This window comes from Oryctolagus cuniculus, chromosome 1, assembly GCF_051225735.1.
Source record: "Oryctolagus cuniculus isolate XC-2025 breed Fujian yellow rabbit chromosome 1, ASM5122573v1, whole genome shotgun sequence".
NCBI classification, from domain to species: Eukaryota; Metazoa; Chordata; class Mammalia; order Lagomorpha; family Leporidae; genus Oryctolagus; species Oryctolagus cuniculus.
In genome coordinates, this window is record NC_142867.1 from 198,126,196 (window position 1) to 198,143,834 (window position 17,639).

A 17,639-nucleotide genomic window follows, 5' to 3' on the forward strand; every position below is an offset into this window, starting at 1 on the left:
GGAAGACCTTTCTCTCTGTCTCTCTCTCTCACTGTCCACTCTGCCTGTCAAAAAAAAAAAAATGAATTGATGTAAAATACCATCTTCTACTGCTTTCCCAGGCCATAGCAGAGAGCTGGATTGGAAATGGGGCAGTCAGGTCTTGAACCGGCATCCACATGGGATGCCAGCACTCCAGGCCAGGGCTTTAACCTGCCACACTACAGTGCCAGCCCCCCAACAGTTCTATTTTTTCTAATGGGAAAGGGTTTAGGCAATGTCTTAGTCGATTTTATATTGCTATAAAATGGATAATTTATAACAAAAATATTTGGTTCATGGTTCTGAACACTGGTGCCAACATCTAGCAGGGGCCTTTGGGCTGTGTCATCTCATGGCAGAAACAAAAAAGCAAGAGAGGACATGAGCAAGAGGGAATCAAACCTGCTTCAGTAACTAACCCACAGGCTCCCTCCTCAGGGACCTCTCCTGGGACTTTTTCTGTTTTTTTTTTTTTTTCCAATAAATTTCCTTCATACCCAAAAGTAAATAAATAACTCACTCCCATAAAATGACATTTATCGATTCAGGAAGGCAGACTCCTCCTCACCTGATCACCTGTTAATTGACTCCCCCTACCTCCCAATTTGATTGTATTGGGGATTAAGTTTTCACCTCATGAACTTTGGGGAACATTCAAATCATAGCAGATAGTACCAGGGAAAGGACAGTGAGTCAACAGAGAGGTTTCTTAGCAGAAGAGAGACTTGAGCCTGTTTGTAGGCTTCAAAAAAAGTCAATAAAAAAGAGGAAAAAGTTAAGATTCATGATGACAGATGAAGCAATGAGAAAACCAAAAGGGGACGGATCAAAGGCACACTGAAGAGCCAGCAGTCTACAGAAGGCGCTTTCCCTATCCTCTAAGACTCCAGGAAAGCAGGAGAGGAGGCATGGATATCAATAAATCCTATTTCCTTTTCACCTTAGGATAAGGATCTCCATATGGGAAACCAGTTCCTTTAATCTTACTAGAGCAGACTCATATTTAGGATTCTCAAATGCCAATCCTAATACCAAAGAAGCCCAGGGCTTGCGTTTCTTTGGCAGAAAGGGTATTTAGGGATTGTAGTATGATGAAGACACAAGTTCTGATTAGATATCAATACCATTTTAGCTGTTTGGTCTAGCTAGAAATTCCATTTGAATGCCTAATTCCTCATCTGTAAAGCTTGGTGACCCTAGGTCAGCCCTAGGTAGAAGGTTATTGAGATCCCCTTGGTTGGGACAGGTGTTGTGTGGTACAGTGGATTAAGCTTGGGAAACCTGCATCCTGTATCAGAGAGCCTACTATTGCCTATCACCTCTGCTTCTGATCCAGCTTCTTGCTAATGTGCCTGGGAGGTAGCAGATGATAGCTCAAATACTTGGGTCCCTGCCACACACATGGGGGACCCGGATGGAGTTCCAGGCTCCTGGTTTTCACACTGTCCAGCACCAGTGTTTGGGGAGTGAACCAGTAAATCAAAGATCTCTCTCTCTTTCAAATAAATAAATACCCCCTTGGTTGGAAACAATGGAAACTCACAGGACGACTGAAGCATAAAAAGGGACTGAAGGGAGGTGTAATGGGTTTTTTGTTCCCCAAGGGTCCTTGTGTTAGAAGCTTGGTCCCCAATGTGGGAAAGCTGAGGTGATGGACCTTTGAGAGCTGAGGTCTAGAGGGACGTCTTGAAGGCCCTACCCTCAGAAGGGTTAAGGTTGTTTTCAAGAAGAGGCTGTTACAAAAGCCTGAGCCACTGAGCATCCTCTGCCACTCTATACCGAGATATGATCACTTGCTCTGCATGCGCTCCCACCGTTGTCATCTGCCAGGATGAAGCACTGCTGAGAGGGCCCTCACCAGAGTTGTACTAGTGCCAGTACTATGCCTTTGGTCCTCCAATACTGTGAGTTAAAGAAATCTCTTCTTTATAAGGAGTCTGCCTCGGGTAGTTCATTATAGTGATGAGAAACTAATACAGAAAAGAACTAGGATGTGGGAAGAGCAAGGACCCACCCACCCTGGGGTCAGAACAGTGAGTGGGTCTTTGTGTGCTCTCACAGATCCAACAATTCCCAGGCTACATAATGCTCTGTTCTGAGTTTCAAATTCCTGAAAGTGATCATGATTACACGAAATTGAGTTAAGTGTCTACCTCTGGATCGACTGGCAGCAACCAAAGGGCAGGTAGCCTCAATTGGAGAAGGTCCATGAGACTTTGTCCCTGTGCTCTAGAGCCATTCACAGTTAAGGGGGAATTGCGTACTGGGCAATTTCCTCAAGAGATGTGTATTAAAAGCAATAATGCTGCACCAATCCTCTTCCATGTGAGGCCAGCATCAAGATGTAAAGACAAAGCAGGGTTCAGTAACATTCTGATTTTCTCCCCCATAGTCTCTTAAATATCCCAACAAGTTTTTGTCTAAGGCCTAAAAGAAGTTACCTTTGGGGCTGGCATGTGGCATAGTGGGTTAGCAGCTGCCTGCAATGCCGGCATCCCATAATGGCGCTGGTTCGTGTCCTGGCTGCTCCACTTCTGATCCAGCTTCCTGTTAATGGCTTGGGAAAAGCAGCAGAAGATGGCCCAAGTGTTTGGGTCCCTGCTGCTGATGTGAGAGACCCAGATGAAGCTCCTGGCTTCAGCCTGGCCCAGAGCTGGCCATTGTGGCCACCTGAGAAGTGAACGAGAGGATAGACAATCTCTTTCTGTGTGTCTCTCCCCCTCTCTCTGTAATTCTAAATTTCAAGCAAATAAATACATTTTTTTAAAAAATACCTTGTGTGGCACCATTCTATTCCATATGCCCCACTAAGGATATACACTAAACCATCTCCAAGAGGCTTCCTCTTATTCTCTCTCCATACTCTGATCAATTTTTATAATTTAGCAAAAGTCTCTGCTGAACATGAGAATTTTACATGCATAAAAAAGAAGTTTGATAAATTTTGAGTCACTAATACTTTAATAGCAATAATAAGTTAAATGGTTATTATGCATTTTGCTTAAGCAAGGCACCCCCCTCCATGAAGTAATTTGTCTCTACCTTTTTAAGAACATCCATTGCTTTCATTCCTCTACTGAGAACAACTCATTTTCCATTTTGTAGTATAATTATGGTTCTCTGTCGATGCCTGTCTCCCTCTATGAGATTATAGCTCCAGGAGGGAAAAGTACTGAGTCCTACGCTTATTTACCCCCTCCCAGTTCTTAGTGCCATGCCTGGCAGACTATAGATGCACAATACTCATTTTTTTTTTTTTTTGAATGAAAGAAGGAATTAACCAACAGAGATTTCTATGGGGATATTATTACAACCTCCTTTTCCATAGACGCCTGTCAAACGGTCTAGAAACAAAGCACTTATTTAAAATGGTTCAGAGGACTCTGTGAAATGCTTGGTGTGATATAATACTAGAGATTAGTGGACCCCTAGACTCTATGGAAAGCTGCCTTGTCTTTAATGTTTGTTTCACGACAAAGGACAGTGGGTCCTGAGAAACAAGTACTCACCTTTAAAACACCACATATTTCTCAGGGCTGGTGCTGTGGTGCAGTGGATTAACACCCTGGACTGAAGCGCCAGCATCCCATATGGGCACTGGTTCTAGTCCCGGCTGTTCCTTTTCCGATCCAGCTCTCTGCTATGGCCTGGGAAAGCAGTAGAAGATGGCCCAAGTCCTTGGGCCCTGCACCTACGTGGGAGACCCGGAAGAAGCTCCTGGCTCCTGGCTTCGGATAGGCGCAGCTCCAGCCATTGTGGCCATCTGGGGAGTGAAACAGTGGATGAAGACCTCTCTCTCTGTCTCTGCCTCTCTCTGTAACTTTGTCTTTCAAATAAATAAAATAAATCTTAAAAAAATAAAACAACACATATTTCTGATTAGCAGCCTCTCCTTTCTCAGTGGCAGTAGAGTAAAATAGTTAGGAGCTCGGGGTTTGAAGACAAAATACCTGGATTCACCTCTCCTCCATCACATATTAGTTATGCGACCTTAGGCAAATTGTTTAACTGCTCTGTGCCTCAGTGTCAACGCAGGCCCTCAAAAGAAGGGTGTGAAATAGTGACAATATGTTCAAGGTGTTGGGAAATGGTGTCTGGCACTTGGGGTTTGAAAGCAACAGCAACCCATAGTACTCTACTTACCTCATGTGCCCTACTGGTAAATGCCATGTGGAGTGCAAAGTGAGTTCCTTTTCACAACCCTCTTAGCACCTAGCACAGCGTATAACAAACGCTAGATGTCCAAAAACTGATGCTGTAAATTCTTCTTCAGCTATATAAACGGAACGCACAAGAAAACGAAGGTGTGTTAGAGTGCAAACGCAATGACTTTGAACAAAAGGGTTCTTGGTTTATCATGTGTGTGTCTTCAGTTACTTCCTTAGAATTAGTTGCTAGGTGTCTGATGATTTGATCTTCGTTTCCTTGCCCTCTTCAACACATGCACTGTAGCTTGCTGGAGCGCACGGCCCAGCCCTCAGAGCTGCTGGCCTCCTGACAAGCTGGCTGTTTGGAGGCTGAGAGATGAAGTTGCCGCAGCAAGAAGCGGGTTAGGCGACAGCCCGGCTTCGCTGCTGGCGACGGAAGGCCAGTGATTTCAGAAAAACCGCACAGCGGACTGGGCCAGCCTAAGACTTGGTGAGGGGTCATCTGGGTACTCCGGGGGCCAGTGAGGTTCGAGCAAGGTGAGCGCCCCAACGCCGGGGTCGGGAGCCTGGAGACCTGCCTGGGCGGCTGGTAGGGCCCGCCGGATGAGTCATTCTCCCTACCCCGGGAACGTGCTAGGGGCAGCATCCACCGGGACCCTGCCTACGCCCGGGCTCAAAGCAGAGCGAGGAGCGGCCGCAGCCCCACGGGGCGCCTCCTCGGGGCGAGCACTGACCTTGCCGCAGGCGGCCGGGCTGGCGCAGCACCCGCGCCGCAGTGCCAGGCTCTTTCGAAGGTTGCCCACTGGCACCTCAGACGACCACTCATCAGAGCCGGCCGCCGCCCTGCCGCGCCGCCTTCGCGCGGACGCCAGCTCGCCAGGCCCGGGTCGAGCGGCGACGGCGGCCCCTCGAGACGCAGGAGGGCGAGGCGGGGTCGGGGCGCCCGGCGCGGGCGCACGCGCTGCAGCGGGGTGGGGGCGGGGCGGGTGGGTGTGCGCCGGGAGCGCGCGCCGCCGCCTCAGCCCGCCGCGCCGCCCGCGCCGCCCGCTCCCGGCGCTCGGCCCAGCACCTCGGCTCCAGAGCGGCCGTGGGCAGCGCGGGGCCGGCGGTGTAGAGTCCGCTAGCCCCAGACCCGCGTCCCGCACGCAGGCTGTCCCGGTAAGCGGGGGCGGGGAGGGCGGGGACCGGGCCGTCGCCCTAACTGGCGGGTCAGGGGGCTGCGGGCAGTCCTCTGGGGATTCTGGGGTGCTTACGTGGGGGTGCCCCAAAGGCGCCCCCGTGTAAGTGGATGAACCCCGAGTGACTGCTCCCTCCACTGCCGGGAGTCCCCTGAGGCGGTGTGGGGAGCCGCCCCCGTGGAAGACCCCGTGTGTGTGAATGGAGACTCCCAGGACGCTGTCTGCAGTGTGGAGGGCACCGTCCCCAGGGAGGCGTTCTGTGCAACTCCGGGAGCAAGCGCGGAGGTGGTCTGTGGAGTTGGCTCAGTAGGACATCCTGGAACCCAGGGGAGACGCAGGAGCCTGTGTGGTGGTGATGGACACCCCAGGAGACCCACTAGATACAAGAGGACCTTGGGTTGTGCCCTAGAACGGCCTGGAACCTCTCTGCCTGGGGTGAGAGATCCTGCCAAGAGATCCATGAATGACTTCTAGATCCAAGTACTTCGGCCTTGACCTCCTTGGAGAGCTTAATGTGCCTTCACTTGTCTGTCCTCAGAATGGTCAAGAGCGGGTGCCCCGTGGTCATTCAACCTCTGACCAGTCCCCCCACCCCCACCCCCACCCCGTTAGGATTTTTCTGGCTCCAGACTGGGTTTTCATGGATGCAGGAGGTGCAGTAAGAGTACAGGGTTCAAGGGAGGGATAGACCAGAGACCTCTGACCCAAGGATAGGAGATCTGAACCCTTGGGCTTGACCACACACAAGGAAAGCAATGAGATCAGGTGGAACAGCTGACTTTGGCAAGCCCTAGAAGGGAAGTCCTTTGGGGGAAGAAAGAACTATGAAGGATTACCGAGCACCAATGTGCCAGGTACTACACTGGGCATGTTAAAACCTTTTGTACAGTCCTGAAAACAGCTTGTGGAATTACCCCCTTTTACACCTTAAGTACTTGAGATTCAGAGAGGCTTAGCAATGTGCTCAATATTACAAAGCTTAGCTGCATGGAATCTGTTCATATTTTCTTTGGGAGAAAGTATCAAGGAGAGGCAGAAGACAGAAGGGATGCTTGTTAATGGGTTGCGTTAAGGTGCCAAGCATAGGACTTCGTAATAGTATATGCTCAATAAATGTGATCATTAAACAAGTGAAGGGGATGAGGCTGCTATAGGAGCTGATTTCCAGTGCGTCCCCAGATTTCACAGCGTTAACCTCCTTCATTGGCAGCCCCGCTGAAATAAAGCCTTAGGCCGGCTCGACCTCACTGAGTCTGAGGGAGGCCTCTGGTGTGGTGTTTGGCAGGTCAGAGGGGCCCTCCAGAGAGCACAGCATCCTGAGACCACCTTCCCTGCTGCAGAAGCCCGAGAGAGAGGAAGAAGAAACAGGATCACTTGTAGAAAGCACGATGCCAGTTGTCCCTGTAGCCCTCTGACTGCGTGCACCCGTGGACACCAGTGTTACCAAGTGGAATGCTGGCACCACTCAGGACACTTGCCCAGTAGTGCCTCTGCCTGAGGAGGAGGAGGGGAGGAGAGGAAATGTGCAGTATTAGCAGTCTCCAGGCTGGGGAGGTGAGGATCTGTGCCTGGCACAGTGATGCCTTCTGGCCTGGCCCCATGGAATATTTTCATTACAGCTGAATCCCAAGAGTTCAGCTTTAGGCCCAAGGATAGATTCTGACTTCCTGTCCAAAAATGGAGTGGTGAGAAGGCCAAGCCATTGTGTCTACCATAGAGCCATTCTGGGAGAGTTTTCCTATTCCCTTCCTCCCTTCTGACCTGGCCAAACCTAACGATACCCTTCTTTAATAGGACTGGCTTCCATGGGATCCTGGGATACATTGTGAGAGGAGAATGGTTAAACATTTTTTTTTAACTCGATGGCTGACTGAAGGATGGGTGTGGTACTTCACGCACAGCTTGGTGGAGTAAAAACTCTGACAAAGCTTTATGTTAGTTAGCACCTCTGTTGTTTAGAATCCCTTTTCCTTTCAAACTCCTCTCATCTGTTTAACAGACCAAGATAATCAGGGGTGTATCAAGAAAGTCAGAAGGATCCAGCCTGCAAATACAGTCTTCGCTCCAATTCAGAGATGGGTTGTTGAAGTTTTCTAAATTGATCTCTTCATTGAGGGCTCTCGGTACCACACTCCCATGACCCTGGAAAGACTGCTACCTGTATCTAGATGCTCCCCATGTCTTGGACCTTGAATATCATTTCTTTGATGTCCAGCACAGGATAAACAGTAAGCTTTCGAAAATCCTAAGAATACTCCCTGACTCCTCCTTAATCACAACATTGAGTCTGAAAATCAAATTATTCCAGAATGTTTATGAAGGATGTCACCAGGTGGCCTTAATCTCAGAAATGCTCTCACAAGTGAAATGAAAGGGGAGAGAATGGCTTGCCCAGTTTGACTGAGAGTGTGCGAATGTGTCTAGATTTTACTCTCTGGATGTTTCAACCTTTGATCTTTTACCTATTCTCTGATCACATTCATATGCTTTTCTTCTTCCAATGTTTGCCATATCTTTGACAGTGCTTCCTTTTCCCAGAACAGGAATGCTAAGACCTTCACAGGCCCATTTTTTCCAGGACACCTCTTCATAAGTGGATCATATTTATGCAAATAGTTCCCTTCTCTTTAGCCACAGAATCTATTATCTTTCAATCCTTCCTGTTTCTCTCCATCAGTGCCACTTGGTTTCAGCTATCTTCATTTCCCAAATTGATTTATTCATTTCTGATGGGAATGTCATTTTCTACTCCACCCCTCAATCTTAATGACCAAGGAATTGCTTACTAGCTTTGGATCAAGAAGCCAAGACCATCAGACTCCAGCTGGAGACATGTTTCATTTTCCCATTATGACATCCCCCTCCATTCTCCCCGCCTTCCAGCAATCTCCTCAGAGACCCACATACGTTTACTGAGTGTACTTACTTGCCAGGCACTATGCTAGCTAAATAGGAGAGTTTCTTGCCCCTCAGGAGTTCACGTAGACTCAGTCTGCATTTCTCTAACCATTTACTGTAAAAGCGTAGGAAAAGTAATGGGAAGTTTACAACTCTACAGAGTATCTACAGGAATCAGTATAGAATATGCTTTTTCCCAAGCATCATTGAAACTCAGCTGCTGTTGTGTGCCTCTTCTGGCAGCCACATGTAGCCCCCGTGCCACTGCCCTGCCAGAATTAGTTTTGCCCATATTCTTTGAGTGAACGAGCCACACTCTTGCCTTATGTTTTGAAAGAATAATATAGTTTACAGAACCTTATGTTTTGGAAGAATAATACAGTTTACAAAGCCTTTGACCTATGATCTGGTTGGTTTGAGAATGTCTCATCTTACTGAAACCTCACTGAAACAGCCTTACGTGGGCTAGCTGGTGTTCTCTCACACTCTCACTTTCTTCGTTTGATTTTTGAGGTTTGTGAGTCTCCTCTAGGGAAAGCCCAGTGATTCACTGCAGTCACCACCTACCAGTGCTTAGGTTGTGCAGAAGAGTTTTCTGCTGGGTCCTAAGGCCAAGCAATGCATGGGTCGGTCAACCCCTGGACTCCTCAGGACTGTCCCTCTTCTTGGCCTCAGAAAATCCAATTTTCTGGGTTTTTTTTTCCCCCTCCCTGAAAGTCAAATACAAATTCCCTTCTAAGCAAATATTTTAAGCATACTATCTCAGACCAGTTCTTTGGGATGATGCTAATTCTTATGTGAAGGCAGGTTTCCTCGCCTATTTCTATTCAGCCTCCAGGCTGGCTTCATACCATCTAAGTCATGAAGAAGTCCCCATATAGCTCCATGCCTTGGCATGTGCTTTTACCTCTTCCTGGAATGCCTTTTTTTCCTTATCTACTGTGGTAACTCCCACTCACATTCAAAATTTAGCTCAAGCAACACTTTTTTTTTAATCCTACACTTGTGCCCCCTACACTCGCACATACTCACTGCTTTCTCACAGGCTGAGTGAGGCTCCATTTGTTCATTCTGCCAACAGTGATTAAGCACCTGAGTGCACTTGACACATAGTAGGCTGGATTCAACAAATGTTTGTAGAATCAACAAACAAGTAAATTAAAGTTTAATAACTTCATTAGTGGGGCCCAGGGCAGAAAACAGGGAGTGCCCCTCCATTGTGCTGGAAAGCTCTGTTTGCTGAGTGCAGTCACACCAGCCAGTCATGGTTGGCCCTGATGTTCCCTAACTGTTGCTCTGCTTCTGTGGGAGGTCAGCTCTGTAGCTCTTAATGAAGACTACGTCTGTGCCCCCTGAGGCTAAAGATCATGCCATGATTTTGTTCTCCGTGTATATTAGAACCTTGTGAGCTTGCAGTAAATATTAAACAGCAGCAGGACCTTCCTCATGCCTCATAGTCTTGAGCAGAAACCAGGAAGACAGTTTTATTCCATCTTTAGTCCTACTGCTCCTTGGAAAAAAAAAAACAGCAAAGCCATGTGCAGTTGATGTGACTGTGTCTTCTGCATACACAGAGGTGAAGAGAGATGGGGAGGTACCACGTAGACCCCTTGAAGGTTTACAGACTTGAAAACTAAAAACAGTCTAGAGGCTACTGCCAGGTGGCAAAACTGGCTGCATAAGAGCAAGCTCCCAAAAACTGTAGTGAGGCACTGCGACAGCCAGCCAATCACTGGAGAACAACAGGACCACTGGAGGCTTGGATTTCCTCAAAGAACAGCAGAGGGTGAGAGCATTCTTTTTGTTGATTTTGTTTAAAGTCTCAGGATTAATAGTGATATGCACAGTGAGCTTGGGGTGTGTGCTGTGTATTCTGCATTTTTTACAGACCCTGGTTCTGCTGACTTTCCATATGCTAGTCACCGTCTATGCTAGGTAGGTATATGATTTGCCCTAATGCTCTCAGAGAATCCTTCAGACCCTTACTTTCAGGACCCAGTTGTTGACCATCTTGAAAATTTTCACCTGTGTATGCAGGTGCTACTCATGCGATGTTTCTCCAGCTCAGACCCAGGACAGCAGATGTATTTTCAAGCTTCCTACTTGTGCCCTTAAGGGAGCCACCCTCCTGTGGTCCAGGCCACAGATACAGCATAAGGGTAGGGGACTGTTGATTTTGCTAATGTTGGTCCCTCTTTTCTTATCATTGTTATTGTGGGAACTGACTAAATTTTAAAATTTTGTTAACTCCCTTGCAGTCAGAGAAATCACCCATATTACAGTACAGTTACCTGTTTTCACCCTGACTTGCTATTCAGACCTCACCTATAGGAAAGCAGAGTGAATCTGATGAGATGAGATGGTGACTGTGTAGTTTCTAGAATTGCAATTTGCAGATCAGGTCTGAAGAGTCTCTGGGTAATTTTGATGAAGAGAAAGGGTATGGACACCATGATCTCAAATTAACTTTTTATATTGCAGTCATTTTTGCAACATTCATTCAACAAAGATACATATTCTGTGGATGCTAGTGATAATCATCTAGACTTTTCTACCTCTTGATCTCCCAGTGAAAAACCTGAGATTGCTTTTCCTATATACTCACCCCACTCTGGTTGTGCCCCCAACCCCACCCTGCCGAAGCTTCCATGCTCTTGTTCCTTGTCACCTCCAGGCGATCACTTTCTGTTGCTTTTGAGCCTTTTAAATACTGCCATTCCCATATCAAGAATCAGATTAAAGGAAGTACTTCGGATTTAACATGCCGTATGAGGACTCTTGCCTGTTAGGAGGGTTGTTCCTCTGGCTCTCCACAGTTCTGAATCTTTATGCAGTGCTTGGGAAGAGAGATCCCTAGCTGCCCTCTCTGCCTGATTTTTCTGCCAGCTCCTGCTGTGGAAGAGCCCCTCCTCTTACTTCTACCATTTCGCCCTTATAAATAATCCCACTGCATTATAAGCAGGTGCTCTGCAGCGAATGGGTGTGTTTTACATGCACACATTCTAGGCTTCCCACATAATGTCTTACTGCCTGACAGGTAACATCTAGACAGCCTTCTCTTACCAGAACGAAGATTCTGGTTGTCACTGTTTTCATTTCCTCCAGTTCACAGAATCAGATAGCCTTATTCTACTTTCCTGTCTCACTGTTATTTAACAACACCTGCTCCTGTCCCCCAGGGGTTTTTACAACCCTTCCCTAGTTACCACAGATTCTCTGACAGTCACATGATCCTTGGGACAATAGCTTTTTTATCCTATTTTCCCCCTTGTCAGGAAGGCAGAAAACCCCAATTCCACCCACCAGCCAAAGAAGTAATTATTAAGTATAATTTATGGAATCTTTGCAGTAGATTTCCTTTTAACTCACTCTTCTTCCTAGGACTTCTTCCAGCACAGTGGAGGCCAGGTTTTTCTCACCAGGCATTTGTTTTTATCCATTGCTAATCACTACCACTTGTTTCTCTAGAAATTAGAGCTGATTGTGTTAACATCTCAAACACCCCAGGTGCATATCTTTGATATTTCAGCACACTCATTTTTAATCAAGTTGTCTTTTGTATACAGATTTGATCCTCTTCATTAAGCATTAAGGGTTTTAGCTTCATTTTTAAGGCTTAATTATGTTGTGTCCTCAGTTTACTGTCAAATCAAAGCCATGTCAACTCAAAATTACTTGAGGGTTCTTTGGATTTTGGTGATTTCCTTTTAATGATCCTGTTCTACATTTTCTGCCTTTACAAATGTAAAATGCTCTAGAAAATTGAACCATCTTCAGTAAAAGGAATATTAATTCTCCAAATCATTTGTACTGGAAAGTGTTTTTTTGTTATTTTACTTTTTTATTTGTGTGATTTTTTAGTAGATGTCAGCTCAGTCTTCATAGAAATCTCTTTAAGGATAAAATCTCAAAGTTTTGTAGTGATATCATTAACAATTGAGATACCTTAATAGCAATTCTTGATATCTTTAAGATAATAATGGTGGCCGGCGCCGCAGCTCAATAGGCTAATCCTCTGCCTTGCAGCGCCGGCACACCAGGTTCTAGTCCCGGTCGGGGTGCCGGATTCTCTCCCGGTTGCCCCTCTTCCAGGCCAGCTCTCTGCTATGGCCCAGGAGTGCAGTGGAGGATGGCCCAAGTGCTTGGCCCTGCACCCCATGGGAGACCAGGATAAGTACCTGGCTCCTGCCTTCAGATCAGCGTGATGCACCAGCGCGCTGCAGCGGCCATTGGAGGGTGAACCAACAGCAAAGGAAGACCTTTCTCTCTGTCTCTCTCTTTTCACTGTCCACTCTGCCTGTCAAAAAAAAAAAAAAAAAAAAAAGATAATAATGGTATCCTTAGGCTGAATAATGGATTGTAGCAAGACTATAGTGTGTTGAGAGGGGCCTGTGGTTACTTTGCTGATACACTATTAATGAGTCAAACACTTACAGTGTAACCCTCCCCATTGGCTGGCCTTTGTTCAATAACTCTTGTTAAACATCCTCTGAAAAAGCCAATAACACAATGCGCATTATTGATTTTCCTCTGATGAATCATTCTTCAAATGTGAATTTAGCATGTTTATTCCAGATAAGTATGTCTCAACTTTTTTTTCAATCCATGCCTTCTTTATGATAAACTTAAGTCTTATGACTGCTTTCTAAAAATTAGGACATAACTTTTGTGGAGAGGCTACCCCCAACTATTTGGAGCATTAGTACCTTCCAGAAACCAAGGGAATACAGAAAAGCTCTGTTGTTTTGTGGTATGTCACACACAAAAATCACAGCTTTTAATATTTGATTTTTAAATATATTATGATTGACATGCTGTTTTAGGCCACTTATTTCTCCGCTTCTGGAGTTTCTGATATACACCCCAACCTGCCCAGCATCCAGCCAGTTCACCATTTGAGAATCATTGCTCCAGTCTTTGTGTTTAAAAATTAAATAAATTTTAGGCCGGCGCCGCGCCTCACTAGGCTAATCCTCTGCCTAGCGTCACCGGCACACCGGGTTCTAGTCCCGGTCGGGGTGCCAGATTCTGTTCTGCTTGCCCCTCTTCCAGGCCAGCTCTCTGCTGTGGCCCGGGAGTGCAGTGGAGGATGGCCCAGGTGCTTGGGCCCTGCACCCCATGGGAGACCAGGAAAAGCACCTGGCTCCTGGCTCCTGCCATCGGATCAGCGCGGTGCGCCGGCCGCAACGCGCCTCCGCGGCGGCCATTGGAGGGTGAACCAACGGCAAAGGAAGACCTTTCTCTCTGTCTCTCTCTCTCACTGTCCACTCTGCCTGTCACAAAAAAATAAATAAATAAATAAATAAATAAATTTTATCTCTTTTTTTATAACATGGCAGAATCACAGGTTATTTAGTAATTTCCCTGTTGAGATTGTTTCTGCCTTTTTATCACTAAGAAAATGCCCTAATATCAGGGTGTGCCTTAAGCCTAGTAGTTAAGGCATCACTTGGGATGCCCATATCCCCTATGAGAGAGCCTTGGTTCGGGTGTCAGCTCTCCTCCTGGTCCTACTTCCTGCTAATGCACACTCTGGAAGGCAGCAAGTGATAGTTCAAGTACTTGAGTCCTTGCCACCCACGTGGAAGACCCAGATCAAGTTCCTGGCTCCCAGCTTCAGGCCTGGCCCAGCCCCAGCTGTTGCAGACATTTAGAAAGTGAACCAGAGGGTAGAATTCTCTCCCTCTGTCTCTCCCCCTTACCTCTCCCCCACTTCTTTTCTCTGTCTCCCTCTGTCTCCTGGTCTGTCTCTCAGATAAATAACTGAATTCACTGTTAAGCATTCCAATAAGTATTCTTTTACACATAGGTCAAAGAGGATCAGCTGCTTGTATAGGGCAGGTTTCCTTTAGTCAAAGGTGTATCAGCAGCTGTCCGTCACCGTTAGACCTTCAACCACACAGACTATTCATCTTGCACTACACCAAAGGCAGATATTTCCTTACACCCTTATCTTTTAGAGGTCATCATTTTTAAATCAAAAGAAAAGAATAGTTAATTAAAAAGTTAACATGATTTTAAACTTGGATTTTTTTTTTCAAATTTCAGATTCATGAAATCATTTTAAAGAGTCACTATCAGAGCTGTTTTAATGAAAATATAGATAGAAAATATCAGAGAGAGTCCCATGGAGTATTAAGAAGAGGAATGCTCCACAAATTTCTGGGTTCAGTTACGGATCAGTAAATGCTATATATACAGGGTCACCACATAAAATACATTTATTACTCTGGATCACAGTCAAAATTTCATTTTAAAGATTTATTTATTTGGGGCCAGCAAATAGTGGGTAAAGCTGCTGCCCGCAGTGCCAGCATCTCATATGGGCGCGGGTTTGGGTCATGGCTGCTCTACTTCCAATCCAGCTCTCTATTATGGTCTGGGAAAGCAGTAGAAAAATGACCCAAGTCCTTGGGCCCCTGCACCTGTGTGGAAGACCTGGAAGAAGTTCCTGGCTCCTGGATTCAGATTGGCACAGCCCCAGCCATTGCAGTCAACTGGGGAGTGAACCAGCAGATGGAAGACCTCTCTCTCACTGCCTCTCCTTCTCTCTCTGTGTAACTCTGACTTTCAAATAAATAAATAAATCTTTAAAGAAAAAAGATTTATTGGCTGGCGCCGTGGCTCCCTTAGCTAATCCTCCCCCTGCAGCGCCAGTACCCCAGGTTCTAGTCCCAGTTGGGGCACCAGGTACTAGTCCTGGTTGCCTCTCTTACAGTCCAGCTCTCTGCTGTGGCCCAGGAAGGCAGTGGAGGATGGCCGAAGTGCTTGGGCCCTGCACCTGCATGGGAGACCAGGAGGAAGCACCTGGCTCCTAGCTTTGGATCAGCACAGCGCGCCGGCTGTAGCAGCCATTTGAGGGGTGAACTAATGGAAAAAGAAAGATCTTTCTCTCTGTCTCTCTCTCACTAACTCTACCTGTCAAAAAAAAAAAAAAAGGATTTATTTATTTTAAAGGCAGAGAGACAGAGAGACATTCTGTCCACTAGTTCATTCCCAAAGTGGCCAGCAATACCGAGGTCTGGGCCAGTCCAAAACCTGAAGGCAGGAACTCCATCTAGGTCTCCCACATGAGTGGCAGGGCTCAATCTGCGGTCCTCGACTATCTTCCCAGGCACATTAGCAGGAGGGTGAGTAGGAAGTGGAGCAGCCAGGACTTAAACCGGCTATGGACTCAAACTCCAATGTGGGATGCCAGTATCATAAGTGGTGGCATAACCTCCTGTGCCACAATGCCAGCCCCAGACAAGAAATTTTAAAAATATCCCACTTAAGGTGGTTTTCTGCGGGAAAACCTGGTGGTTCTGGAATACGTAATTGCTCATAATAAAAGTATACAGTGTAGGGTCGTGTGTCAGTTTTGCATTCTCCATCATGGTGTGCCTCTCACTAAAATAGGGAACTCACCTTCTTGATTATCCATAGTGCCCATCGGTTGCCCATGAGGCATCTGGTTAGTGGCTGAGACTATAGGTCCACCCTCCTCAAGAAACCCCTAGTGCCAGCATTGTGTCACAGCAGATTAAGCCGCAGCCTGTGATGCCAGCATTCCATATGAGCACTGGTTCAAGTCCCAGCTGCTCCACTTCCCATCCAGCTCTCTGCTAATGTGTCTGGGAAAGCAACAGAGGATGACTCAAGTACTTGGGCTCTTGCCAACCATGTAGGAGACCCAGATGGATTTCTGGGCTCTTAGCTTTGGCCTGGCTGTTGTGGCCATTTGGAGAGTGAGCCAGGAGATGGGAGATATTTCTCTCTAATTCTGCCTTTCAAATAATAAATAAATAATTCTTTAAAAAAGAAAAAACACTCCCTGATCCAAAGCCTCAGCAAAACCTTTGACACACACTCTCCTCTTCATTCTCATAGCCACCCTGGCTGGATACTCTCACTAGGTCACTTGGCCTTGTAAAAGAATACGAAAAATAATATGAGCATTTTAAATGCTTAAGACTGGATGCTCAGAGTGGGTGTTGTGATACAGCAGGTTAAGCCATCACTTTTGCTGGTTTGAGTCTGGGTTGCTCTGCTTCCAATCCAGCTCCTGCTGCCAAGTACTTGGGCCATGGCCACCCCTGTGAAAGACCCGGAGTTCCTGGCTTCAGCCTAGCCCAGCCCTGCCTGCTGGGGCCATTTGGGGAGTGAACCAGCAAATGGAAGACATTCTCTGGCTCTCTCTGTCATTCTGCTTTGCAAACTAAATAAGTAAATAAATAAAAGAGACTATATTCTCCAAATACATTCATTAACAGATAAAGAACTGAATCCCAAAACAATAAAGCAACATGTTCTGGGTCAAAGAATAGCAAATCCAAAATTAAAACAAATCATTAGATTACCAATCTAGGATTTTTTAAAAATTATGTGCCTGTAGGAAAATTTAAAATACAGAAATACAGAAAGATGAAAAATATATATGCATCCTTTCTTATAAAAATTTGATTATCACATAAGCATTTTTGTGAACTGCTTTTTACATTAATATGTACACATATTTTGAACATCTTTCCACATCAATAAACTTCCTTTTTTTAAAAAAAGATTTTATTTATTTATTTGACAGGTAGAGTTACAGACAGTGAGAGAGAGGAGAGAGAAAGGTATTCCTTCCATTGGTTCACTCCCCAGATGGCTGCAACAGCTGGAGCTATGCCGATCCGAGGCCAGGAGCCAGGTGCTTCCTCTTGGTCTTCCCACATGGGTACAGCAGCCCAAGCACCTGGGCCATCCTCCACTGCCCTCCTAGGCCACAGCAGAGAGCTGGACTGGAAGAGGAGCAACCGGGACTAGAACCCGGCGCCCATATGGGATGCCAGCGCTGCAGGGGGAGGATTAACCTGCGCCATGGCGCCAGCCCCAACACATCAATATACTTCCACTTTAATACTTTTCATGTTTATTCTTCCCTGGCACCATAATTTAACCATTCCCATACTGTCCAATATTTGCTTCTAATTGAGGAAAAAAATAATCACAATTTTATGAAGTTATTGTTTAATTTTGGAATTAAAAGATTTTGCTTTTAATCACAATTTAACAGTGGTCCACTGAAGCATGGACACCTTAAATGATTTCCTGAATTTGCTTAATAAATCTTCCCTCAATAAATCTCCTTTGCCACCTCCCTATAAAACAGTTACTTATTACTTATTGAAAGCAAATATTTCTTGCCAATCAATTTCAACTTTACAGATTTACAGATATGGGGAGGTGTGTCTTATCCATCAGTGTATCAGTTCAAGAATATGGTTTCCTTAGTACAACAGATGGCAGGGAAGGAATTTGCACCACTGTGGTTCATACTGTGTTTCTGGAAAGAAGATGAGACTGACTTCAGATAGCATGTGTATTTTTTTTATTTTAATTTTAATTTTAATTTTTTGACAGGCAGAGT

At 46.0% G+C, this 17,639-nt stretch overlaps 2 protein-coding genes across 11 annotated transcripts in view; one reads left to right on the plus strand and one right to left on the minus strand.

Annotated features, from left to right (window-relative positions):
* Positions 1-5,035, minus strand: part of SPATA31F3 (SPATA31 subfamily F member 3) — a 56,559-nt gene extending 51,524 nt beyond the window's left edge. The window contains exons 1-3 of one of the 5 annotated variants that reach the window (XM_051844448.3): positions 4,165-4,304; positions 3,531-3,784; positions 2,463-2,691 (exon numbers count right to left, since the gene is read on the minus strand). In XM_051844448.3, coding sequence (XP_051700408.3) covers positions 2,463-2,484 — 22 coding nt within the window. In that variant the 5' untranslated portion in view covers positions 2,485-2,691; positions 3,531-3,784; positions 4,165-4,304. Of the gene's footprint in view, positions 1-2,462; positions 2,692-3,530; positions 3,785-4,164; positions 4,305-4,903 lie in introns of those variants that run through there. The other 4 variants (XM_089300008.1, XM_089300002.1, XM_089300017.1 and 1 more) reach the window with 4 other exon arrangements.
* Positions 4,490-17,639, plus strand: part of PHF24 (PHD finger protein 24) — a 29,859-nt gene continuing 16,709 nt past the window's right edge. For 2 of the 6 annotated variants that reach the window (XM_070053699.2, XM_089299992.1), the window contains exon 1: positions 4,490-4,706. Coding sequence is in view for 1 of the 6 variants with exons in the window: in XM_089299988.1 (XP_089156114.1) it covers positions 4,773-5,327 (555 nt within the window). In the remaining 5 variants the exon portion in view is untranslated. Of the gene's footprint in view, positions 4,707-4,737; positions 5,328-9,886; positions 10,032-17,639 lie in introns of those variants that run through there. The other 4 variants (XM_089299984.1, XM_089299988.1, XM_089299974.1 and 1 more) reach the window with 4 other exon arrangements.